The sequence below is a fragment of the Narcine bancroftii genome, chromosome 5, assembly GCF_036971445.1.
Source record: "Narcine bancroftii isolate sNarBan1 chromosome 5, sNarBan1.hap1, whole genome shotgun sequence".
Lineage (NCBI taxonomy): Eukaryota > Metazoa > Chordata > Chondrichthyes > Torpediniformes > Narcinidae > Narcine > Narcine bancroftii.
The window spans coordinates 252,770,892-252,798,344 of NC_091473.1; the positions used below are offsets into that span (position 1 = coordinate 252,770,892).

General features: G+C 44.1%; 1 protein-coding gene across 10 annotated transcripts in view; it reads right to left on the minus strand.

Annotated features, from left to right (window-relative positions):
- The window catches only part of LOC138765211 (ubiquitin carboxyl-terminal hydrolase 49-like), a 92,325-nt gene that overhangs the window by 20,697 nt on the left and 44,175 nt on the right, over window positions 1-27,453 (minus strand). For 6 of the 10 annotated variants that reach the window (XM_069942159.1, XM_069942160.1, XM_069942157.1 and 3 more), the window contains exons 2-3: window positions 20,620-20,759; window positions 11,987-13,463 (exon numbers count right to left, since the gene is read on the minus strand). In XM_069942159.1, coding sequence (XP_069798260.1) covers window positions 11,987-13,399 — 1,413 coding nt within the window. In that variant the 5' untranslated portion in view covers window positions 13,400-13,463; window positions 20,620-20,759. Of the gene's footprint in view, window positions 1-11,986; window positions 13,464-15,602; window positions 15,687-16,269; window positions 16,320-17,162; window positions 17,293-17,829; window positions 17,925-20,619; window positions 20,760-27,453 lie in introns of those variants that run through there. The other 4 variants (XM_069942164.1, XM_069942162.1, XM_069942163.1 and 1 more) reach the window with 4 other exon arrangements.

Below are 27,453 nucleotides of genomic sequence, written 5' to 3' on the forward strand. Positions count from 1 at the left end.
TATGCGAGGTTTTTACTTAAATGTGCTGTGGCCCCTGGTTTGGTGGGGGGTGGGGGGGATGAGAATGGTTGGTCTAAAGGATGTGGATGCCAAGCAAAAGTGGGAGTCAGCCACTTCTGCACCACTGTCAAAGAGGTGTGGCAACTGGAATAATTCTGGCCAACCCAACTAGTTCGACAGCTTGCAAGGGTGGAATAAAAGCTGAAAGCTTACCCGTCAATCTGGCTGGGGAGCAATTACTCAATGACAGTGGGCAGTGCAGTACAGCACCTGATCATCGAGCTGCATTGCATCCCAGGCTCTGGTCTCCCTTCAACAGCAGAGAGCATTTAGCCATATCCACTCGGGGCACTACCGTGATTGCAGTAAGAACGCAATGCCAGGGAAACTCAGCAGGTCAGTGTAGCCAAGATAAAGGTACATAACCAACATCAAGGTACATAACCAACATCTCGGGCCTGAGCGCTTCATCAGGGCATGAGCAAAACATAGGCAAGCGCCTGAATAAGATGGCGGAAGGATAGCACAGACTCGAGGTCGTGGGTGGATATGGGAGGAGGGTGTTCGGGGTACCAGGAAGAAGAGGAGGTGGGGTGCTGGGGAGGCCAGAGGTGCCCATGCACCTCCCAGCTGCCTATCTGACAAAGGGTTCAGGCCCAAAATAACAGTTATGTATCTTTATCTTTGCTATATAAAGTACGCTGACCTGCTGAGTTTCTCCGGCCTTGGGTTTTCACTACAATCACGGCGTCTATACATTCTCCTGTTTCAATCCTTTGAAGACGTGGTCACCTGCTTCTCATGTAAAAGACAAAGAATGATCCAGTGTGCAGCTGTGTCCACAAAAGCTGACCATGGAACGTTAACCTATCTACGTCCAACACTCACTGCCACTTAAATAGCTTCCATCTTCCCTCCCAGTAACAGCTTCCCTTCATCATGAATGCAATCCTTTCAAGTTTTTGATGGAGGCACAATGTCTGCACCAGTAAGGGATGCCCACATCACATCAATGAATGTAAAAAAAAAATATATACACAGTAAAATCCCCGTTATCTGGAATTCAAGCAACCGGCAAAAATAAAATTACACAAAATAAATGGGTTAAAAACTAAAGTTTAAAAATGACCCCTCTCGCATTTAATTTGCAAACCATGTAACTGGAGCAACTGGAAAATGTACTTATCCGGCATCTTCCAGTTCGTGCGTAAACCATGTGGGTATGTTACAAAAGTGTAAAAATACTCGAGTCACCACTTGGAATCAATGGGACAGTTATCCCTCTTCACCATTTTTTAAATCTGAGTTTGAATTTCCAAAGTGTTGAAGGACAGCAGGGGAAATTCGTGACTTTTCTGCCATTGCTGTTCTTGATGTGGTCACAAGAGGGCAGACGAGAGTTGCTCACGGCCACGTGCTCGGTGAACGCTGCTGTCTTGATGGGATTCGGCCCACAACGTTAACCGTATATTTTCCTCCCACAGATGCCGCTTAATCTACAGCATATTGTTTACATTTACTCCAGATTTCAGCATCTGTGGTCTCTCGGATACGCTCGGTGAATGCCTCCGACAATTTAAGATGCAACGTCATCGTTTATCTGACCATCTCATTCAGAGACTTCGCAACTGTACAATTCAGCACATCTCCACTGACTTTAATGATACAGTATTTGTTTTTTTGAAGAAATAATGTTTCCTACAATAGAACAAAGAACACTACAGCGTAGCACAGGCCCTTTGGCCCTCAATGTTGTGCTGAACTTAACACGAAACCCTTCCTACCCTTTAACCCTCTATTTCTCTTCAATTCCCCTAATGTTCCAGCCTCCACCATCGTGCCTGGCAAGGCATTCCAGGCACCCACAATTCTCTGTTTAAAAAAAAAAAGACCCCTGATGACCCCCCTAAACTTCCCTCCCTTCACTCTGTACAAAAGTCCTCTGGCGTTTGCTATTCCTGCCCTGGGAAACAGGTGCTGGCCGTCCACCCTATCTATGCCTCAGAATGCTGTACTGCTTTCCTATGGAAAGAAACTGGGATCCAGGCAAGTGATTCAATGTAGAGAAAATCATAAAATTACTGATTTGAAATAGAATAGGGAAGTTTTGATTATTTAAACACATGCTGACCAACCTTCCCTCAGTCTAGTCTCTGCAACATGAACTCACAAGTCCAAATATATTTGTTACAGGCCCTTTCGGCTCACAAACTCATGCTGCCCAATTAACCTCCATCCCTGGTATATTTCGAACAATGGGAGGAAACCAAAGCACCCAGAGGAAACCCACACAGTCACGGAAAGAACACACAAACTCCTTACAGACAGCGCGGGATTTGAACCCTGGTCCCAATTGCTGTAACAGTGCTGTGCTAATCGGTATGGACGTTGCCTGATGCATGGAATTCTTCCAGCTTCTCTTTGTGCAATTAAAAACGGGTCTGAAGCCCTCTTTACTCCATTGGCCCCAACTTATCCCATGACAACCTGCAGCTCAGATTGCTACCAAACAACTGACTGAAGGAGCATTCAGGGGTGTGAAAGGAGTACATTACGATTGTCTGGGGAATGCCCATAGCCTCCTGCTTCCAGCGACTGTTGTAAAGACGAACACTCAGTGGCACAAGGACAGCTTCTTCCCTGCTGCCATCAGATTCCCAAATGAACAATGAACCAAAGACACGGACGGCCTCACTTTGACTTTGTGGACTATTTTTATTTATTTTTGGAAGGTGGTTTATATGAATGTTTGCCCTGTAATGCTGCCACAAAACAATGGATTTAGTGACCTGTGCATGACAATAAAATCTGATTCTGAGCTCCAACTGGAAGTGTAGGCATGGATGTGAAACAATTGGAGCAGCAGGAGCTCTACCCTGCCCAGAGTCAACACAATCGCAGAGTCGGGATCCACAGAAGGTGCCTGTAAGCTACAGCACCCGGGTAGCCCTCCTGAGACCCAGGTGAGATTAGTGGAGTAAAGGTGCCTCCAGCACTTTTAAACTGGGGGGAGATAGCCCCAGTAAATCACCAACTCTGCGATTTCAGGGGGATCCTGCCCCCTGATGACACATTAAGTGATGCGTCAGCGCTGACGTCACATTTTGCTGTTCAGGCCACTGGTCAATGCTTCCTGGGTAATTTTAACTGGGTTCCCTGACTACCTCCGAGGTAGGGCAGGGACCAGTTTGGCTTTGGACAATGCTGACCGGATCGGACCCTTTCAAGCTGGCTTGTGAATAGGGCACTAACCGGACAAGTTGCATGGTTAACCCCATTTTACAAGGCAGTTTGAAAGCACCCAGAAGGAGCAGCTAACCCATCCTGCAGGGGGAGACGGATGCAGAAGGCATCAGGAATACTGACAAAACAGGACAGCAGAGAGAAACTCTTCCACTTTTTGATTGGCTGCTTAATAACTTGATAAAATCCTAAATTAGGAATTGTCTGCAGAATTTGATCTTAATTATTGTGTAGTTTATTATATTTTAATAACGCAAGATTACGGTTTGTAATTCATTTGCTTAAAAATATACTTATCTAAGCAAAAGAGCCAGTGAACAAAGGATGATAAAGAACAGTAAAACCCCTGGTATCCGAAACACAAGCAACCAAACCGAGGCAAATACATTTAAAAAATAAAAAAAAATAAAACAATAGGTAAAAATACACAAGTTTAAAACAGTAAAATTAAACATTCTGTGAAGTAACATAAACCTTTGGTGAAGATGGGAGCAAATATTCAGCCTTGGTCGGGCTTTTCTCGTAGCAGCTGTTTGAATAAAATTGTGTGAAACAGCGATGGCGTCGCCCAGGACATAGAGTGTGTTGGGGTGACTCTCTTAAAGTGTCTCTTTATCCCTGCTTAGTAAGAGTCACCCCTGGTCAGAGGCTTTATCTGTAAACTTGGGGTGACGGGGGGGGGGGGGGGGTTAATTATCTATAATGCTATTTTCATCTTTTGGGTGGCTCCGTGGAGGGGAGGAACCTGCAGCTGCAGCAAAGGTTAAATGTTTTCAAAGAATGTGACTGAAAATAAAGTAAAATGCTTTAAGGTTTATATATTCATGGAAGTGAAGTTTGTTCAGTGTAAGTACAGTCTAGTATTTTGTCTTTTAAACTGTTTATTGTTAATGCAGGTGTATTAGTCAGGCATTTTTAAGAGCAAATCTCAAGCAACCAGAAAATATACTTCTCCATCATATAACAATCCTCATTGGTGTCAGATACCAGGGGTTTTACTGCATACAAGAGCTAGAAGAGATATCTGGAGCAACACACAATCTGCTAGAGGAACTCACCAGCTGAGTGGCATCAGTGGGAGAACAGGGAGGGTATAACTAGGGCCAATCCCTCACTGGTCTTGTTGATGCAGTAGTTGTCCATGCAGCTGATGAGAAATGTTTGACAAGGTTCCACAGAAAAAAAAACTGGATTAACAAAGTTGAGGCTCATCGTTCGGGGACTCAACCTTTCTAAAATACAGCCTCTTACGACCTATGCGACTTATGACCACTTGCATATACGACCAAAGCACGTATAAATTTTTAAAAATAAAGGAAAAAAATATGTAAGTATAAAAATAACGCTTGGTCATATGTCCACCAGTGCTAATGGCTGCGTGTGTGAGATAATGACTGTCAGACAATATCCTGGCATCTCTCTCAGACCTCGCTCTCAGTTTCTATTCAGCAAGCGCGTGGTATTCAAGTAAATCTACCATCCTGAGAACCCGCGTGCATTCAAAAACATGAATAAGCACATCCTGCCTGTCCACTACCAATCCAACTCCAAATCCTGGATGACTCAAGCTTTGTTTGATGACTGGTTTGTAAACTGTTTTATTCCCAATGTTCAGGAATATTGCTTCGAAAATAGTGTCTCGTTCAGGATTTTATTAATCTCCAAACAACACCCCTGGTCATCTGGATAACCTTCATCGTGATGTATTTGCCACAACTTCTTCATTCAGCCGATGGATCAGGGAGCAATAGCAACTTTTAAAGCTTATTACCTTTGATCAACAATTTGTGCCATAGTAGCAATGGACAATGCACATGATGTTTGGAAATGTTACAACATACTTGAGTGCACCAAAAATATCGTAACAGCACGGGAGGATGTGACTAATGGAATATTGAAAAAGTGTCACAAATACTACAGTCACAAATTTAGAGGCTTCGATAGAGAGGATGTGATTGATAATACAGAAAATGCAACGTTATACAAAATTTTCTTTTGCCTGCCATAAACAGAGAAAGCTTTGCCATTAGTGTTGCCCAGTGCCCCTTACAGAAGGGAAAAGGGAAGCAAAAGAAAATCCCCTCAGTCACCGAGATTCCATGGATTCACCTTCAGTGCCCCCGCAGCCTCACGTATGATTTTTTAGATACAATTTGCATGATTTTACCAGTCTGAAGAATGTCGGAGGTCCCGGCATAGGTTGTTCAAACATGAACATGTGTTTAGGCAGCATACCGGTAACTAAAGAGGGGGAACTTGCTATTCATGAGCCCGTTGTTCATGGAATGCCTGCAGTTAACTTTAGACTGCAGGCATTCCAGGAAATTTACTGGGGGTTGAGGAGGTAAAATATCGGAATGGGAATGAGTCCTTATTCCCGTTCTGATATTTCTACACCGACTGCATTCTGGGAAATTGGGAATAATTTCCTGGAACGCAGCGGCTGTGAAAAACATTACAGACTCCAGTTTGATCCATCAGCTCCAGATCCAAAACTCCGACACGATCAGAAAGGCTTGAACACCCGAGGCCCTTAGAAGGAGCCCTTCTTGCCCTCATCACCATCTCGAATTCCAGCTATGATACCTGCTTCCCATCAGCCAGTCTCCAGCAGCCCATTCGGGTGCCCGACTGTATCGTCCGCAGCCTGTGTGGGATTTTTAGCCGCTGAGTCCCTTGGTGGTCTGCTGCCATGGTCACTGCCCTGTAGGGTCATCTCCTCTGCTTCTCCTTTACAAAGGGAAAGGGGGTGGGTGGGTGGTGTTCTCCCCGTTTCTGATGCCCTGTGCGGGTTCGCTGCTCCTGGAGTCTACAAACCTTCACAACAGCGCTGTGCCACCGCTTCCTGCCCAACCGGGTGCACACCAGCAACAGTACCACCATCTTGGGCACACACAAACTCCGCAGCTGCAGGATCTTAATTAAAAACACGGTCTACTCCTTTAATTGGTCAATTAAAGCCTGTTCGGAGCAGTCAACGTTAGGACTGGGAGATGGGACCCTGCGGAGCAGTAATCCCCACTCTCCATTTTGGCAATTTGGTTATGAATAAAAAGTCAAAATCTACAGATAACTCCAAACTCGGAGGTAAATGTTAACCATGAACACTGTAACATACAGGGGACACATTAGCTGGATTACTGGTCAGAGAAGCGGCAGATGGAACATAATGTGTGTGATGTGGTCAATTATGGCAGGATGAATGACAAGAGATGGTTCTAAAGGGTGTGCAAGAACCGAAGGATGTGGATACACAGATTCATAACATTGGAAAGTGGCAGGACATGTTGAGCAAATGGGTTATAAAGTATAAAGGATCCTGGACTTCAGAAATGGAGACAAAAGTCTACAAAAGTGAGCAGTTTACATTGAACGTTTATAGAACACTGGCCAGCCGCAAAAGGTCAAAGGAATCCAGTTGTCTCCACACTTCCGGATGGTTATTGATTTTAATGTAGACATCCAGCCCAGTCGGTAACAGGCCCTTTCGGCCCACAAGCCCATGCTGCCCAATTTACACCCAATTAACCTACACCCCCCTGTTCTGAGCCCCCATAGCAGAGATTTATCAGAATGCTTCTCAAAATGAGGAATTTTGGCTGCAAGGTTATACCAGAAATGCTGGTGTTCTTCTCCTTGGATTAGATGGACTTAACACAGAACAAAGGGAAAACTGTCCCACTGGTGTTTACAGACCGGGAGGTGTAGATTTAAATTTTTATTACCTCACACAAACACACACACACACACACACACACACACACACACACGCGTGTTTGCTTGCATAAACAGAAAGGACAGTGTTACACACGCACAGTGTTGATGATCTACATCTCAGTGCCTGGAAAATCATTTGGAACTCTCAAAGGAAAAGGCAATTGGATAAAATACTCACGAGAAAGTATGCAACATTTGGTTACTTTCACTTAAGTATGCGAGTGTGTGGGGAATGGAAAAAAAATCCAATTACGCAGAGCTGGCATGGGCCTGCTAAGTCCAAACCCATGGAGATCTGATATACCTCTGGTATCAAATATCCTCTGCTCCAAATAAAGTTGGAATGCTAATCCAGAAACCAAAACCCTCAAAGTCTCAGGGAATCCCCATTACAATGTGGCATGTGTTCTGATACTGCAGGGAAACAGGCCCTTCAGCCAAAGTAAAAGCACGACACTGAAGAAACTCAGCAGGTCAAACAGTGTCCTTTATGTAGCAAAGATAAAAATACAGACACGATGTCTTAGGCTTGAGCCCTTCACCAAAATATGGAAAAATGTCGGCAGTCATCCGAATAAAAGGGTAAGGGGGGGGGAGATGTGGTCGCAAGGGCAGGAGGGCACAACAGCAAGAAAGGGGAGGAGGGAAGGGAAGGGAGGGGGAAAGGAGAGGAGGTGAGCAGAAACCGGAAAAGTCAATGTTAATGCCGTCTGGCTGGAGAGTGTCCAGACGGAAAACCTCTTCAGCCAGAGACCACACTGACTATCAAACAACTACTTAAATTAAGAAAATCGGCAGATACCGTGATTGTATTTTACACAAAAATGCTGGAGAAACTTCTTTACTAATGCAGAATGACTTCCTGAGTTTCTGCAGAATTTTTGAGCAAACTATTTACCCCCAAATGTTTTGGAGATATCCATCCAAACATGCCAGAAAATCCCCCCAAAATACATTGGAGATTCCCCTCAAAACATGCTGGATTTTCCCACCCAAACGTGCCAACAATTCTCCCCAATGCACCAGAAATTTCCCCCCAAATGTGCCAGTAATTCCAAACTCTGAAAGCCTCTATTTTTTTTATATATATACCATTACAACTTTAACATTTTTAATGGTATATGAGTGTTTTGGTGGGAACCGTGTACATGCCTCACACAGAGGGACATATGTCATGGTCCTTGAATGCCTCTCGCTTGTTCCTAAGTCTTTTTTCTCTCTGGATACAAGATCAAAACAACCTGCTGAGAAGACGTTTTACATTTCTAAGCTCACTGGTGCTGATATATTCAAGCTTTGCTAATAGGAACCTGTTAATAGTAATGAGAAGCTCATAAACACAGTGGCCTGACCTGAAATGGGGTGCATATGCACAGGCTCAAATTAAATACCACTGGGGTTTCACTTACTCCCACCGACGATACCTAGTGAGGTGTTTGAGGAGATTTGGTATGTCACCAAAGACTCTCAAAAACTTAAACAGGTGTACCGTGGAGAACATTCTGGCTGGATGCAACACTGTCTGGTACGAGGGTGCCAACGTTCAGGACAAGAAACAATTCCAGAGGGTTGTTAACTTGTCAGCATCACAGGCACCAGACTTCACTCCATCGAGGACATCGTCAAGAGGTGGTGTCTTAAGAAAGCAGCCCCTACCCTCAAGGACCCCCACCACCCAGACCATTCTCCCCACTCTGCTACCAATGGGAAAAAGGTACAGGAGCCTAACGACTCAGCGGCACAAGGACAGCTTCTTCCCCGCTGCCATCGGATTCCTGAATGATCAATGAACAAAAGACACTGCCTCACTTTGTCTTTTCATGCACTTTAAAAAATCTTGTACGGTGGTTTATACGAATGTTTGCATTGCGATACGCTACTGCAAAACAACAAATTTCATGACTTGCTCATGACAATAAATCTTGATTCTGATTCCTACTGACTGCTTCCATGAGATGAACTATATTCCAGCTAATACTACAAATTTGGAGGGTGACAGGCGGAAACATCATAAACAAGAAGCAATAAAAGGCAGGAAAATAATTTGATCACAGACATTGCGTTGCTCTGTATATTAAACAAATCCACATCTATCCTGGAAGGCAGCGATACATCTAAAGAAGGGTGGATCCCTTTCATAGATCCTTCCATTCTGCATATTCCTCAATATTCCTGAGCCTCCAGACGCTGGAAACTACAGCAAAGAGGAACAGCGGAAAAACAATCTTCTGGAAGAACTCAGCAGGTCAAATGGGATCAGTGGGAGAAAAACAACCATCGACGGTTCGAGACAGACCCTTTACTGAGTCTTGATGAAGGGTTTCGGCCTGAAATGTTGACAATGTCTAGATCTGATCCATTGATACTGCTTGACCTGCTGAGTTCTTCTGGCACAATGCTTTTTAAACCTCAACATTCTATTCTACAGAATCGCTTTCTGACGTTGGAGAAGGTTCACAGGGATGATTCCAGAATGAAAGGGTTATCATAGAAGGAGCGTTTGACAGCTCTTGGCCTGTACTCATTAGAATTTAGATGAATGATTGGGGGGGGGGGGGAGGGGGGGTGGGATCTCATTGAAACATATCGAATGTTGAAAGGTTTGGACAGATTAGATGTAGAAAAGTTGTTCCCCACGGTAGGAGAGACTAGGACAAGAGGGCGTCAGGATTGAAGGGCGTCGGCTTAGAACAGAGATGGGGAGGAATTTGTTGCCAAGTGATTGGGTGTATTTAAGGCAGAGATTGATTGGTTCTTGATTAGCCAGGGGATCAAAGGTTATGGATAGAAGGCTGGGCAGACTTGATGGGCTGAATGGCCTATTCCTACTCCTATGTCTATTATCTTTCAGAAGCATGGTAGATCAGAGCCCTGGCACTTAACTGGATGCTTCCATGTTAACAAAATGCAGTCAGATAAGAGAGAAAACGGGCAACTTGTGAGATTTATGGTGACTTGATCAAGTAGTTTGAGGAATATTAGGGGTGGCACTGTTTCTGTAGTGGTTAGTGCTATTTCAGTGCCAGTGACTAGCGTTCGAATCCAGCATTGTCTGTGAGGAGTTTGTATGTTCTCCCTGTGTGTTTTCTCCGGGTGCTCTGGTTTCCTCCCACCCTCCAAAGTGTACTGGGGTTGTAGGGTAATGGGGGGGGCAAGGGCTCGTGGGGCAGAAGGGCTATTATTTGCTGTGTCTATTTTTAAAAAAAATTCATAAAAATAACTTTAAAAGTTTACTAATGTCCGCATAATTTCACATTTCTTGAAAAGCTGCTGCAGCGCTTTAAAATTATTGATGCCTGATGCTGTATTATACACCTACATTTAAAACTTAAACAGACCACTATGGACAAAAAGTTATGTATCCTCTGTTTCTGTGAGGAAGGCACAAAAAGTGAAGACGTGGAAGGTTCATTAACTAAAATAAAATACGGCAAAGCCTTCCCATTCCTGATCCCCAAGCAGAGAGTGGTGCAAGACAGGGCAGTAACACCTGATGGGGAGAACAGCACTGGGCTCAATTAGCCACAGAAAGGTACGGCATGGTAACTGAGCCCAACCACCACCTACTGTAAGAAATGCACACTAAGTCCCACATCAGCATGATGGCCTAGAAAGTGCAACAGCAATTCTACATTCTCAGGTCCCTGAAAATATTCTCCACGTTGCCAGCGTCCTGGAACAATTTCCACAGGGGCTCTATTGAAAGCATCCTATCACTGCATGGGACAGAAACTGCACTGACCAGGATGGCAAGAAATTGCAGAGGGTTACACGCATGCGCGCGTGCACACACACTTCCCACTACCTTGGAAAGGCAGTCAGTGCAGCGTGGTTAGCGCAACACTGTTACAGCATCAGCGATCGGGTCCAGGATTCGAAGTGCCGTCTGTCAGGAGTTGGTATGTTCTCCCCCGTATTTGCGTGGGTTTCCTCCGTGCGCTCCACTTTCCTCCCACCGTTCAAAACATATCGGGGGTGTAGGTCAATTGGGTATAATTGGGCGGCACGGACTCGTGGGCCGAAATGGCCTGTTACCATGCTGTATGTCTGCATTTATAAATTTAAATTTAACATAGTAAAAGACTCAACCCAAGCCAGCTACACACCCTTCTTCCCCCTCCCATTGGGAGTAGATACATGACCATGAACTTACACACCATCAGATCCAAGCTTCTTTCCCACTGATATCAGGCTCCTGAATGAGTCCCACACCAGTATAACTGTGTTGCCGTTGCTCCACTCTAACTCATCCCCTTTTGCATCTCTGCACATCTGGACTGTGCTTTATTTTCTGTAGGACATATGGGAGGTCAAACTGGACTGCTCGCACAACAAACTTTCTCACTGCGCCTCGGTACAAATGACAATAACTTGATAGTTACCAGCTGACTTTGTCCAGCGCCCCTCACAGAAACCTACAGCGTCTGGTGTTCCTGGGCGGTCTCCCCTCCAAGTACTGACCAGGCTTGAGCCTGCTTAGTTTCCGAGATCAGACAATCCCAGGTGTATTCAGGCTATTAGGTGCTGTAAGAACTCTATGTACAGAACAATGACTCAAAGAAGATAACAAGGCTTTAGGCATCTGGGGAATTGCACTCTGCAACAAACATGTCCTTCCCAAGAAGCAATTAATAAAATCCCAAATTACAATCAACAACCGTTGAGTTTTAACTCTATATCTGAAAAACTAATTAATGAAGATCAAACCCAGAAATATTAACAGGTTGAAAATGGGGAGGGGGTTTAAAAAAAAATCAAGATTTCAGTATAGAATAGGTTTTTTTCCTGTTTCATTACAAATTGAAGGATGGCAATGGCAAAATGACGTTTTAACTTTTAGATTGAGCACAGGGAACTTCAGTACCACATCGCATGCTAGCGGTATCTGATCGAGGAGTGCTGTCACTGGGCACAAAGTGGAAAGCGTTGCATCCTGCTGCATTGTCATCCTTCATCTTGACATGATCTGATTCCAAATAAAGAATTAAATTGCAACAAGACCGCATGCACTGTCATTCCCATTTACCTGACTGAGCAGCTGCCCGTGAAAGATGGTGTTCACCACCTTGAGAACCTGCTTGGTGAGTTTCCTCTGGGAGAAGGGAATGAGGATCCGGTGCTTTGTGCCTTCTGACTCCAGCTCCTGCTGCACCTTGTCCAACAACTCGCAGAGAAATTCCTGAGCGTCTTGCTGGCCATAACCCCTGAATGCTGGGATCAGGCTCCACACAGAGTGTAACATGGCAAATGGGGAGACTAGAGCCCACTTCCCAGACCACATGACGCGAAAGAGCGTGTGAAGTTCATGGCACAGAGAGATGTGCTTGGAGCTCGGCTCCTTGGGTTGAATAAGTTCCAGGCTCCGAGCTATTGAGGCACCTCCGTTCAAACCAGCTGGCATGCTGCATCTCCCTGAAGTTCCCACATGATCGTTTCTTTCCGCAATGCAAGGAACAGGGCCAATCCCCAGAGTGACCTTGTTGGACAATCGTGTTTTCCCGTTTGCAGTCCTTGCCAGCAATTCTTCAGTCTCACAAAGATCGAGAGTCAAGAAACACTCTCTGAACTTCTGCAAATGACTCAGTACTTGCAGGATGGAGTTCATGTAGCAGGTGTTACCGAGGTTCCTGAGACCCGTAACACCAGGAGTCACCACTGGCTTGCGCCTGGCGGCGTGAAAACGTTTCATTTTGTTCCTTTGCCGTTTTGAGGTAGGGGCAGTTTGTAGCACCTTTTTTACAGTTGGTTTCCTGCACTTTCTTGAGATATGTTCCTCCTTCTGGATTTGAAACAAGATCCTTGCACTTTTCCTTGGCGGAGTGTTGGCCAGTTCTTCCATGAACTTGCGTTTCAGCTCCTGTCGACGCTTCCTCGCCTCCTCCTTCCGCCTCTCCATCTCCTCCTGCAGCCGCTTTTCTTCCAGTCTGCGTTTGCCGCTGGTCGTCTGCTCGAACCAAATACGCATCGCCTTAGTCAGTAAAGACTGCCTCCTGTGCCACAGAGCAGTGAACATCTGCTCTGTACTGTGAGTTTGCCCTCTTCTGCCCTTCTGGAATGAACAAGGAGATTCCCCACAAGCCAAAGACCGCAATGCCCTGCCATTGCGAGCCGCCAGACCGTACTTTTGGTTCTTGACCGCACTTAAAGTGCTTCTCAACAGTTTCAAGTCCCCTGTGGCATTGTCATTCAACACGTAGTCGTCGCAGAGGTAACAGAAGACATAGAGTTCATTGACCTCCATGGTCAAAGGATGTCTAGTTTCCTGAAAGTGTTTGAGTGCATGCTCTTCGATGTAACGACCACAAGCCACATTGGAGCATTTAAGACAGGCCCAAACAGACTCGGTGGTGTTGCAGTCAACACAATGCCACTTCTGGGGATTCAGTATGGAGTGATTCTGGGCGAGTCGCAAGCGCCCCACATGCTTACATCGATCCATGGCTTCAAGAAGCACTCAGAAATATTCTGGTTGTAGCGACCTTGACGCACTGCTTTTCTTTAACCTGTTGGAGGGAAAGCAACAACAAAAAAAGAGCTTACAGTAAGTTGTAAAGCACTGAATGAGAAGAGAATCTCGCTGAAGGTGGTTCAAAACTTTTATAAATACCCCGCTTCCAACGAGATGACTTGTTTCAGGAATGGTTTTTTTAATACCCTGTAATCTAGTTGATACAGGATTATAATCATGTGGCAAAGGATTCAGAGTAAAAAGATGAGCTTGATGTACAATACTACCCTGGCAAAAAGAATCTAATCTACAGGGAATGAGGACGGGGAAATAGTTGTACATTTTTCCATGGTAAATCAGGCAAGATACAGTTTTCTTCCTCAAAGCTGGCTTACATCCAGACCACAATATTGAGATTGATTTGTGTATATTGTTAAAGGAGTGGAACAAGAAAGTCTGCAGATGTTGTGATTGTAGTCAACACACAAAAGTGCTGGAGAAACTCAGCAGGCCCCGCAGTGTCCATAGGAGGCAAAGATTATATAACCAGTGATTTGGAACTGAGCTTTTTGTCAAGGTGAGAGTAACAAGCAGGCAGGCGCCTGAGTAAAAGGGTGAGAAGAAGGACGGGAGAGGAGGACAGGAGAACAATTAAGAGGTGACCATAAATAGGAGGTCAGGAGAGAGAAGCTGATAATTGATCGGGGGACAGGGGCTGTCGTTCTGTAAATGGGGAGCTGGAGGAAAGGAGAGAGGAGGAAGGGAAAGAGAGAGAGAGAATGGGGAGCTGGAGGATAAGAGAGAGGGGGAAAGGGAAAGAGAAAGAGGGAATGGGGAGCTGGAGGAAAGGAGAGAGAGAGAGAGGGAATGGGGAGCTGGAGGATAGGAGAGAGGGGAAAGGGAAAGAGAGAGAGAGAATGGGGAGCTGGAGGATAAGAGAGAGGGGGAAAGGGAAAGAGAAAGAGGGAATGGGGAGCTGGAGGAAAGGAGAGAGAGAGAGGGAATGGGGAGCTGGAGGATAGGAGAGAGGGGAAAGGGAAAGAGAGAAAGAGGGAATGGGGAGCTGGAGGAAAGGAGAAAGGGAAAGAGAGAGAGAGGGAATGGGGACCTGGAGGAAAGGAGAGAGGGGAAAGGGAAAGAGAGAGAGGGAATGGGGAGCTGGAGGAAAGGAGAGATGGGGGGTGGGGCGGGGGGGTTGTCTTAGAAACCTGAGATCTTAATGCCATCTCAGAATCTCAGAAGGGTTCTCAGGTGGAATACAAAGTGCTGCTGCACCAATTTGCGGGTGGCCTTCAGTTTGGCGGTGCATCAGGCCACGGACAGACAACTCGGCACGGGAATGAACAGAGTGGGGCACTGAAATGGACCGCCACTGCGAGATTCCTGCTATTTCAGCAGGCGGTGCTCAACTGGAGCACCTTATTGTTAAAAATTGCTGGACCATAACACAGAGGAGCATAATGATGCCATTCAGCCCACTGAGTCTGCTCCGTCATTGGTGGCTGATGTATTTTTCCTTTTCAGCTTCAATCTCCTGCCTTCTCCCCGTAACCTTTGACACCCTTATGCACCAAGAATCTACCCAGGGCTACCAGAGAAGTAAAAATATTACTAAAAAAGGTTCATGATCCCAGATTAAATTGTACTAAATACTGACAAATAGAACTGTGAGCTAGACATAGTTAACCAGGGAAGGAAATGGTTAAAATTAGACATAGACAAAGAATTAGGGAGATAATGACGACACCCAAAGAGCAGAAAGAAAAGAGAAAACAACAAAAAGATTACGAATGGTTAAAAATGGGAAATAGGAATGCTGAATGAAATATTCTTGTTAACAATAGCTGAAGTTTTGGTATGGCAATGAAGAGAGTACAGATTAAGACAGATGGAAAAACTGCAACTTTCATATATTCTTACGAGGCAAGGTTAGCAGAGCTGGAACTCTTTGGAATGAAGAAGAATGAGAGGAGACTGAACAGAGGTCTACAATGAGTCTGAGAGGCATTGACAGCGTGGACACCCAGCACCATTTTTCCCAGGGTACGAGTAGCAAACGCCAAAGGACATCTGTACAAAGTGAAGGGAAGATAGTTTATACATTTCATTCAATCAATTTTTGAAGGGTGGGGAGGAAACCAGAGCCCCCAGGGAGAACCCATGCACTCACGGGGAGAATGTACAAACTCCTTACAGTGTGGAATTCGAACCCCGGTCCCGATCGCAGGCAAGAGATTTGTGGGTGCCTGGAATGCCTTGCCAGGGATGGTGGTGGAAGCTGAAACATTAGGGGAATTTAAGAGACTGTTGGACAGGCACATGGATGGAAGATATTACAAACTCAGAGGCCAATTAATCTCCTCCCACTCCATTCCAAATCCAACCCAAAGCCAATCCCCACTTTTTGCAGAATCTTCATCTAATACAAATATTTATCTAGCTTTCCTTTAAGAGATACAATGAAATCCCTGGTATCAAGAATTCAACCAATAGCAGCCTCAAGCAACCAGCTAAAAAAAAAATCAAGGAAAATAAATTTTAAAAATTGAAATAAATAAGAAAAATATGCAAGTTTAAAATTGTAAAAGTAAATGCTCTATGAAGTAACATAAGCCTTAGGTGAAGAAGGGAGCAAATATTCAGCTTTGGTCAAGCTTTGCTCCGAGCAGCTGCTTGAATAAAGTTATGTGAAACAGCAATGGCGTCACCCAGGATGAAGAGCTGGTTGATGCCATTCGCCATTGGGGCGACTCTCTTAAAAGTTTCTTTATCCCTTATCCCTGCTTAGTAAAAGTTGCCCAGTCAGAGGCTTTATCTTTAAACTTGGGGGAAGTGGGGGGGGGGGGGGGGGGGTTAATTACCTGCAATGTTATTGTTCGCCTTTTGGGCGGCTCTGTGGAGGGGGAGGAACCTGCAGATGCAGCGACAGTTAAATGTTTTCAATGAATGTGAAAATACTTTAAGGTTTATGTATTCATGAAAATAAAATTTGTTCAGTGTTAGTACAGTCTAGTGTTTTGTCTTTTAAACAGTTTATTCTTAATGCAGGTGTATTAGTTAGGCATTGAAAGAGCAAGTCTCAAGCAATTGGAAAATACACTTATCTTGCATCTACAAATCCCCATAAATATCGGATACTAGGGATTTTAATGTATTTATAGTTTCTACTTAAATCAGCTTACAACTATCCAGTGACTCCTCTCCTTAATCGTTTGGTGACAATTCCTTCACACCTCATCTTAGTGTTGATAAAGTTCTGACTCAAAACGTTGACTATAGATGTTGTCCAAGTTCCTCCAGCAATTCTTTGTCTGCTGGCCTGATTAAATTTACTCATAACTTTAAAAATTTTTTTGTCTCAATCCCTTAACAAACCTAATGTAACACATCGTACTAAAGATGACCAGGGAGCCAATAGAAAGGGTTATTGTTTAACCAAAAGGGAGGTTCATTATTCAAAGAGCAGACCAGATTGGACCATTCATAGAGACAGCTTTCTTTGGGGCGTAATGGTTAGCATGACGACGTTACAGCGCTGTCTGTAAGAAGTTTGTAAGTTCTCCCCGTGTCTTTGTGGGTTTTCCCCGTGGGCTCTGGTTTCCTCCCACCGTTCAAAATGTACTCATGGGCTAAAATGGTCTGTTACCGTGCTGCATGTCAACGTAAAGGACACTGTTTGACATGCTGAGCTTCAAGATTCAATTTATTGTCATAGTAATAAAACAGTGTCGTATTACATGAAATTTATTCTTGCCTGCTAAAAGGCCGACAGATTCGCCATCTGCAGCTATTGGTTCTCCAACATTTTGTGTTTTTATTTCAACCACAGAGTCTACAAATTTTCGTGATTTACCACAAGTATTTTCCTGCAGTATTTGGCATATCTGAAAAGTGAGTGGAGAGTTTCATGCAGGTACACCCCAAATTCATTCCGAACTGAGCAATAAATTGAAACCATATTGAAAAAGTTTGAAAGGATGGTCAATTTGAGAAATATTTATAATGACCTGTACAGTAATGAGGATGTTATCAAACTCGTGTATGTTATTTGAGACTTTAATGAAATATTTGATGCCATCAGTGACCAAACCAAATACAGGTTATACCTCTAATCCAGCGACATTGGGTCCTGGCCATTGCTGGACCACAGAAAATGCCAAAAAACAGAAATAGACCCCAAAGGGAACCCCCTATGTAAACAAATCAAAAGTAGAACAAGGCAAAAAACAGGAAATAATATTGTGGGGCAGCACGATTAGCGTAGCGGTTAGCACAACGCCTTTTCAGCGCCAGCGATTGGGAACAGGGTTCAAGTCCCACGCTGTCTGTAAGGAGTTTGTACTAATGGTGGCAGGTTCAAACGTGCCAGACCACAGAGCGCCGGAGAAGAGGTACAAGCTGTACTTTCCCATTCTCCCTACCTGAGACACCTGAGGTGTGGTACATAAAGAGGTAGTCTTGAATTTCATTTCTGGCCTGGGCTGTTAGGCATTCTCATTAATTCAGCTCATCATTCCTGGGTAAGAGGGGAACGCCCAGTGACAGTTTTATTTTTCCAGTCACAGCTACTAGACCAGTGATTCTCAACTGTTCCCCCCCCCCCCCCGCCCAACATACTACCTTAAACTATCTCTTTCTCACCATAGAGCACCTGAGGCATCCCATGCCACTAGACAGTGAACGAGTAGACAGGTAGGTGCAGAAAGTCTTTGGCACGTGTTGAAGGTTAAATTAGCACTTCATTTAAGGATACTGGGCAGCCCTGCAAGTTTGCATCATGCACAAGACAGCTGCAACAAAATCAGCCTTGTAAGTAAAACACGCCGAGAGCCTTTCCTCCTGACCAGAATGTGGACTGTGGGAATGAGACGGTAACACTGACAAAAAGACTGCACAAGGCAAGGGGACAACTGAGCGCTCATTTAGGCAATCTGGAGCATTAGTGGCATCAGCGGAAATGAAGAAGGAAGGAAAAGGATCAAAGGCAGAACATTCAATGAATGCCATTAGAAAGTATGTTCCCAGTGTCATAGATTCCTAATCATAGGCATATACAGCATGGAAACTGGCTCTTTGGTCCAACTCGTCCACCAATTCCCTGCGCTTGGCCCTTAACCCTCTAACCCTTTCTTATCCATGTATCGGTCTACATTTCTTGTAAATGTTATGATTGTACTTGCCTCTACCTCACCCACGGGCAATTCCTTCTGTTTTCACCCAATGAGCGAAAATGTCCCTCAGTTTCCTTTTAAATCTCCACTCCCCCTCCCCTCCACGTCAACTTACATACACCCATTCTGTGCACATCACCTTGAGAAAGTTTTCCAAAAGGTAAAACAAGTTAACGTTAAGTTTGCTGGCAGAGTAGATAAAAAGCACCGCAAGTGGAAAAGAACAGGCTGATCTGTGATGCTCCCCTACACTCACCCTGCAGAGTGACATCTGAAGAATGCTCGTGAGTCAAAACTATCAGACCATTAGATGTAGGAGCAGTAGGCCATTTGGCCCATCGAGTCCTCTCTGCCATTCCATCATGAGCTGATCTATTCTCCCATTCAGCCCCACTCACCTGCCTTCTCCCCATAACCTTTGAACCCTGACTATTCAGATATCTATCAATCTCTGCCTTAAATACACCCAGCGACCTGGCCTCCACAGCCGCTCGTGGCAGCAAGTTCCAGAGGCTCACCCTTCTGAGGCTAAGAAATTCCTCTGCATCTGCCCTTCAGTCCTGAAGTTGTGCCCTCTTGTCCTTGATTCCCCTTCCTTGGGAACAACCTTTGGCACATCTACTCTGTCCAGGCCATTCAACATTTGAAATGCTTCTATGAGTTCCCTCCCCCATTCTTCTGAACGCCGAGGAGTACAATCCAAGAGCCGTCAAACTATTAGGAGACAGTGGAACAAGCAGGTGAAAAGATCAGAATTTAACATAATTCTTATGGTAATTTTAGAATTTCCTGTTGAAACTATCGATCTCATCCCCCTACATTAAGGTATCTGTGCAATAGAAAGGTGCAATTAAGGTTTCTGGGATGGGGCAATTATCTTAAAAGGACGTTAAACTGATTGAAGTAATGTTCCCTGAAGAATGAGATGTGAACTCATTGAAAAATGGTGACAGGACTCGATGGGGATGGAACCGGGGAAGAAGATTCCCACGGCTGGGTTGTCTGAAACATGAATCCAAGGACTAAAAACAAGGGATGGGTCAAAGAAGAAGAGAAACGGAAGTTGCTGGAAATCTAACATAAAATCCGAAAGTAGCTTGGAGATCCGGCACCATCCAACCAACCTGCTGAGCATTTTGAACATCATCTACTTTTAACTAACATTAGAAGAAGTTGAACATTCCGAATTTGGATGAGGATGTCAGTGCTGCCCGTTCCAGTCGTTCAGTGTCTCTGTAGGGACCCTATGGATTCTCTTAAGTAAAAACACAATACTGGAGAAACTCAGCAGGTCAAACAGTGTCCTTTATGTAGCAAAGCTACAGAACCAACACTTTGCTCGAGTCCTTCATTGAGCTATGAACAAAAATCATAGAAGAGGTTTTTGCTCATACCTTGAAGGGCTCAAGCCAGACACATCGGCTCTGCACCTTGATCTTTGCTGTATAAAGGACACTGTTTGACCCACTGAGTTCCTCCAGCATCGGGTTTTTACTTCAACAACGGTGTCTGCAGACTCTCATGTTTTACTTTGCCTTCCTTTCTGGTTTTAATAATGGTGCTGAATGAAATGCCTTTCTAGGGCAAACAAAATAAAGTCCTTTTGGTGCATTTTGTTACATGAGAATAGATTGAATCCTGAGTCTCTGCCCAAAAGAAAGACTTTGAAGATCTTTTTTTTGCTGTGTTCTAGATAAGATTTTTGGTCACTCTAAATCAAGGCTGGTACTGAAAAGTGATTCCAATGGAAAAGATGAACTATGATCTTACTGGAGAATAGAGCAACTTCATGGATTACTCCTGGTTCCAGTTCAACATTTTTTTCATGTACCGTGGAAAACAAAACCCAGTAAAGTTGAAACTCAAAATCTGATGCATCAAGCAAAACGGTTTAAAAATTGCTATTAACTGCGAGTCACCTCTCTAATCTTTGTAATAAAATGCTTGATTATTTTTCCAACATAATTAAGACAAAATAAGGAGAAATTCAAAACTCTAGCTCCTAGTTAAACAAGTCAATTAAAAATTAACAATACTTACTTAGACATTCTCAAATCTTCTTCCAACAGCAGAGAGGTCAACATCTGGGAAAATTCCATCTCAGCAAGCAATTGTTTTAGCCATGATACATTGCTGGGAACACGTCAGGACACCATATTAAATGCAGACAATCTTACACTCTGGGAAAAAGAAAAGATATCTTTAGTGAAAAATACTATGGGGATTGATTCTTTTTTTTTAAATTTAGACATACAGCACGGAAATAGGCCCCTTTGGCCCATAAGCTTGTGGCATCCAATTGCACCCAATTGATCTACAAACCCCTTGTACGTTCTGAAGGGTTTCATTATCCGTTTTCTGATGCGACAGAGGAAACCGGAGCCCCCCCCCCGGGGAAAATCCATGCAGACACGGGGAGAACATACAAACTCCTTACAGACAGCGCAAAATTCGAACCCCGGTCCCGATCGCTGGCGCTAACTGCTCAGCTAACCGTGCCTTCCCTGAAGTGAAGGCATGTGTCATGTCCAAAGTATTTCCTTCAAGGAATGAACCTGGCTGTAGATTGAGACAATTTAAGTGAGCAAAACCTTGCACTACAAAACAGATTATTAATATTTAGACTCTGCTACATCACTAACTGGAATGACCATTTGATACTTCCTTTCCTAGCCGGGAGTAATTTGCACAGCTGTGGAGGGCTGTCTGTTCATCAATGCAAGATGCAGATACCCCAACCCTATCCACCAACATGGCTGTCAACATTCATTTGGTTGAATTCTGGTGTAAAATTCCTGCATGCAAATCATCACAGCAAATGACAAAAAAATCTGTAAAGAACTAAAAAATCTATTAAAAAAAAAATTATACATCAGCCCCAGGGCTTAATTGCACAAGTGGTCAGCTAGTATAAAAACTCAACGACACAGAATCCGTGGTGATGAGCAGAGATCATCGTGCAGGGATTTCGATGCCACTTTATTTAAAGTGTTATCATACGAGCTACAGAATTTTTTTTTTTTAAAAACACCAAGCAGTATATCTTCTGTTAAGGCATGGGTGAGTTAGCATTCCCATTTATTTGTTCACTCTGTGTTGTGTTACGTACATTGTATCTGCCATGCCTCATTTGCCTTGAATGCACGTTAAGTGTACAGTTAACCCTTAGTGTAATGTGCCGGGGAGGTGGGGCTCGGGGATAAGCAAAAACAAACCATGCATTTCAGCGAGGGGCCACAGAGGACTGACGCCCGCTTTTATCTCGGAGAATAGACGGGTGGAAGCAGGAGGGAAATCGTTTCTAAATGCGTCGACGCAGGAGGAGAAGAATAAAGACAGTGGTCAAAGAAAGCTTTGCAAGGAACAAGGGAGAAGAAACTCGGCAGGTTAGCTGGGGGGGGGGGGTTGGGGGTGACTAGGGCTTAGGGATAAAAGAAAGAACCATTTTCAAGGCAGGCCTTAGACAGCAGAGGGGCAAACAATCAATTTCAGCTTTTGACTAGGATAGGTGAAATAATACAAAATAAAATAAAATTTCACCCCCCCTGCACAACCACATTTAGAGGCCAGGGATGGAATGTTGTTCAAATCGTGCATTCAAAGTTAGCCTTCCGCCATTGATCAGTGACAGACAGAGATGAATGGAAGTTCCAATTGGCTGATTTGACCAACATGCACAAAGGCAGCACATTGAGAAAGTGTGAGGGGGCTTTAACAGAATTAACATGAATCACAGACATGTCATTTGTTGCAAGGTGATTTTTTTTTCTCTCAAAGCTGTTAAACCACAATTATAAGCACCCGACAAAAGCTCTAGATCGAAGCCTCTTAAATTAAAAATCCACTCCACAAAATGTCAGATTTGCGAAAAGTGGGGATGGAATGAAATGGGTGTTCTTGGGTTGGTGGGGGGGGGGGGATTGGAGGGGGGGTGGAAAGAGGGAAGAAACCTTACTTACACCATGACAGCTCTCCTGCTGCAAAAGCTCAACACTAACTCTGGAATAATTGGTCTAAAAAACTGCACTTCATATTCATCGATGCTCTCAAACGCAGTGCACTTCTTGAATGCTAATAGGTTTTAACATTTTTAAAAAAGCCATTCAAGGAACATACCATGCGGCAGGAATGTGTGTAGTATTTTAAAACATTTATTTCAAAGAGTGGCATTCTATCGAACCATTAAAACCAAAACATAATAGTGCTCAATGTTATCTTTATAAGTAATACAAGCCTAGGACTAGGTATTAAAATATCATACACTAAAGTAATCTGCTCCAAAAGGATTCAGCACTCAGTCTGCCACTTGCAAATGCCAAAGTCAGTGGAATCTATATAAGCGCACATCCCTGATCCAAACCAAAATTTCCCAATTTCCCTTTAATCCACCTTTTCTCATTCACTTGCACACATTGTTTCATTCCATTTTTCTTACTCTCAACATGTAAACTCTGTTAGCCTGTTGTGAGCAATCCTCTGCTATTTCCTTAACTCCCACGCTGAGATCCCTTTACGTCCTTCAAAACAAGCTGACAACCCTGAATTAGAACACCATCTAATAGGTCACCAATCAGTAATGCATCACGTGAACAACATTCAACACCCCACCCCCATATTACTTGGTGTGTAGCTGCACAACTAACTCTGATATTTCCAAGTGAAGGCTTTCACAGCAGTCACAGATATTGGGTGTGAAGGGCTCAAGCCCAAAAAGCTGATTCTGTATCTTTATCTTTTCCATATAAAGAACACTGTTTGACCTACAGAGTTTCTCCGGCGTTGTGTTTTTACTTCAACCATAGTGTCTGCAATTTCGTGCTTTACCTACACTATGGGGGGCTGCAGTTGGAAGTGAATGAAGCTAAGTTCTCGCTGACTTTTCATCCTTTGAGCCCTTCCATTGCAGCAGTCTGCATATTTCAACTAATTAAGGAGGAACATTTGGTAATTACAAATACCAGACAGTGCATTCACTCACATTCACCCCTCTAAAGGGATCTCCTTCCCAGGAAATCTTCAAGAACCTCATATCCATGTTGCGAGCCAAGTATTTACTGACAGAATATTGGTTTATTGAGGGTGACGGGTGGAATTGCTTCATCTTATTCCGACTACAAGAACTAAATTTTGGCAATATATTTCAAATTTATTGTCAGAGTACGAACTTGACATCACATACAACCCTGAGATCCTTTTTCCTGCGGGCCAGGCAGAATTACCACTTACTGGTAATGCAAAAAAAAAATACAACATATACATGTAGGCGAATAAAGAAATGTAAACAACTGACGGTGCAATTCAGAGAGAAAAAAAATAAAGTGCACAAGCAAGAGTCCTTAAATGAGTCCCTGATTCAATTTGTCATTGAGGAGTCTGATGGTGGGGGGGTAGCAGCTATTCCTGAACCTGGTGGTGTGAGTCTTGTGGCACCTGGACCTCTTTCCTGATGGCAGCAGCGAGAACAGAATGTGTGGTGGATTGCTGCTGCTCCCCGATGGCAGCGTTCTCTGTAGGCGCTCTCGATGGTAAAGGTCCCATTATTATCACGTAATACTGGATTTAGAATATAAGAGATATGAATTTCTTTAACCTTGTCTATTGTAAGGAAGACAGAGAGTCACCACTTTGTCCAGCACCCCTCACAGAAATGAGGCCCCAGCGAGGAACAAATTATTGACCCCTGGTTAACAAAACCAGTGATCTAACCACTGAGCTATTGGTAGGGAGGACTGAGTAGATAGTGAAAGGGACCCTGAGCAAGAATTCTAGCGTAGTTACTTAATTCGAGAGCTCTGAAGCCTATACGAGGACTTTGCCTGAGAACTCAGCAAAGAATAGGGATTGAGTATAGAATAATTAATCTTGGGTACCAATCGTAGATACGTCAAGATCAATTCTATTATAAGTTGGTCACGGAGTCTGTGACGGGTCTATTGTGAGGTTCTCCTTGTGTTTTTCATGACCAGAAATCTCCCAAAGGACTTAAGTGGCGGGTAACACTTTTGAAGTGTAACCATTCATGTAATGAAGGAAAGTAACGCTGCTAATTAGCACACTGCCAAGTCCCACGAACACGAGATGCACAACCAGTGATGTTGGTTAATGATAAATCTTGCCTAGAACACAGGGAGAACATCTAAAAAGGAATAGACTAAACTTTACTGACAGTACAACATTAGAACCATAGAACATCATAGCACAGAAACAGGTCCCTTCAGCCCTTCTAGTCTTCCGATCCATTTTTCTGCCTAGACCCAATGACCTGCACCCATTCCTCTGCATCTCTCTCATCCATGTATCTGTCCAAATTCTTCTTAAATATTAAAATTGACCTCACATTCAGCACTTCACAGCTGGCAGCTTGTTCCACTCTCTATGTGAAGATGTTCCCCCTAAACTTTTCTTCTTTCACCCTTAACCCCTGTCTCTGGTTTGTATCTCACCTACCCTCGGTGGAAAAGGCCAACCTACATTTACTCTGCCTGTCCCCTCATAATTTTAAATATCTCTATCACATCTCCCTTCTTTCTTCTACGCTCCAGGGAATAAAGTCCTAACCTGTTTAACTCATTTACTAGGATGTTCCGGGCAACATCCTATAAATTCTTTGCAATCTTTCTATCGTATTGATATCTTTCCTGCAGGTAGGTGACCAAAACTGCACACAATACTCCAAATCTGGCCTCAACAATGTCTTATACAACTTTACCAGAACATCCCAACTCCTATACTCAGTATTTTGATTTATGAAGGCCAATATTGCCAAAAGCTCTCTTTACAACCTTATCCACCTGTGACACCACTTTCATGGAATTATGTATCTAATCTGTATTCCCAGATTCCTCTGTTCTACCGCACTCCTCAGTGCCCGACCATTTACCGTGTACGTCCTTTCTTGGTTTGTCCATTCAAAATGCAACACTACTTTTCAGCCCATTTATCCAGCTGATCCAGATCCCTCTGCAAGCTTTGAAAACCTTCGCTGTCCACCACACCTTCAAATCTTGGTGTCATCTGCAAACTTGCTAATCCATTTCTTGCAGTAAAATGCACAAACGTATGGGCCTACACGAGGTATAGAGTTTCAACCCTTATCCTCTCCTTAGCACCCCACCACCACACCCCACCCATATCTGGCTGGATCCACCAAGCTTCTTGTTTGTTTCTTGCTCCAGAGTCCAGCATCTGCAGTTTCTTGTATCCCCCCGACCTAAGGGGAGAGTGCTACAACTGAGCCAAGGTTGTCACACTGCCAACATTTTAAACTGAGGGTTAGTACTGGTGCCTCTGGGCAGCTGATTAGAAAGGTCATGTTTCAGATTCCAGCAGGTTAACATAACAACACACTTCCGTGTGCTTTTATTAAATCCAGCCGCCTTAACCCAGCAGCACACCAAATCAAAAACTGAGCAAAAGCCCAAGAGTACAAATCATTGCACGGACAAAGCAGCCAGTTTACCACAATCTGGATCCTTGATGCAAGATTCCTGGAATCTGTTTAAAATCAATATGAAAGCAGCTCACAAGGATTGAGCCATTTAAAGATGAATTATACAATTCCCTCCATTCTGGAGGACCATCGCCTTCCCAAGATCGTGTTATAGGGCGAGCTCTCCACTGGCCACCGTGACAGAGGTGCACCAAAGAAAAGGTACAAGGACTGCCTAAAGAAATCTCTTGGTGCCTGCCCCATTGACCACCGCCAGTGGGCTGATCTCGCCTCAAACCGTGCATCTTGGCGCCTCACAGTTTGGCGGGCAGCAACCTCCTTTGAAGAAGACCGCAGAGCCCACCTCACTGACAAAAGGCAAAGGAGGAAAAACCCAACACCCAACCCCAACCAACCAATTTTCCCCTGCAACCGCTGCAACCACGTCTGCCTGTCCCGCATCGGACTTGTCAGCCACAAACGAGCCTGCAGCTGACGTGGACATTTACCCCCTCCATAAATCTTCGTCCGCGAAGCCAAGCCAAAGATACAATTCCCACTGATGTGCACATTCTCCCAAGTGGGCAGATCCCTGACAATATTTAGTAGACCTATGAAGGATTTGGAATGAACACATTATTTTTCTTTACTAAAGAAAATGATGGAAACATCTCCTGTGCTAGCTGCCCGACTCCCACTTACCATTGAGAACAGGTTACCTGCCACAATATTCAGATACAGGGGCACTGTGGCTACGCGACTGGAACACGATCAATCATCTGCAGAAGTGTTCAAATCCCAACAGAGCAGCCTGAGAATCTAAATTTCAGTCAACTCCGAGATAACGCACACTAGAATCAGAAATGATCACCACAAAATTACCTCATTAATGCAAGAGCTCATAATATACATATCTAAAGCAAATCTATTAACTGCCACCTGAAATTTCCTGGCCCAAACCAAGGAGTGAAAAGCAAAACTCTGTGGACACTGTGATTGTAGTAAAAACACAAGAGATGCTGGAGGACCCAGCCAGTCTCGCGGCATCTATAGAAGGTAAAGATATATAACCAACCCTTCGGGCCTGGTACCTCCTACCACATATCTTTCCCTCCTATGGACGCTGCGAGACCTGCTGAGTTCCTCCAGCATTCCTGTGTTTTTAAATCGCATGTAACTTAGTCTATATGGGCAAGCTTGAGCTTCCTGTTCCTGCCACTTTGAACTTTTATCCCACTCTGACCTGTTATGATGAGGCCTGATGCAATTCGGAGGAACAGCACCTCATTATCAAGGCATGTTGCAGCCTTCTGGACTTGGCACTGAATTCTACAACTTCAGCTAAGCTCATTTCCAACAATATCAGCCATCCATCTGCACCAATGACTCGGTTGTTTATCGTTCCCACCCTCCCTTTTTTTACCCCTCTCCTCTGGGAGTGGAGA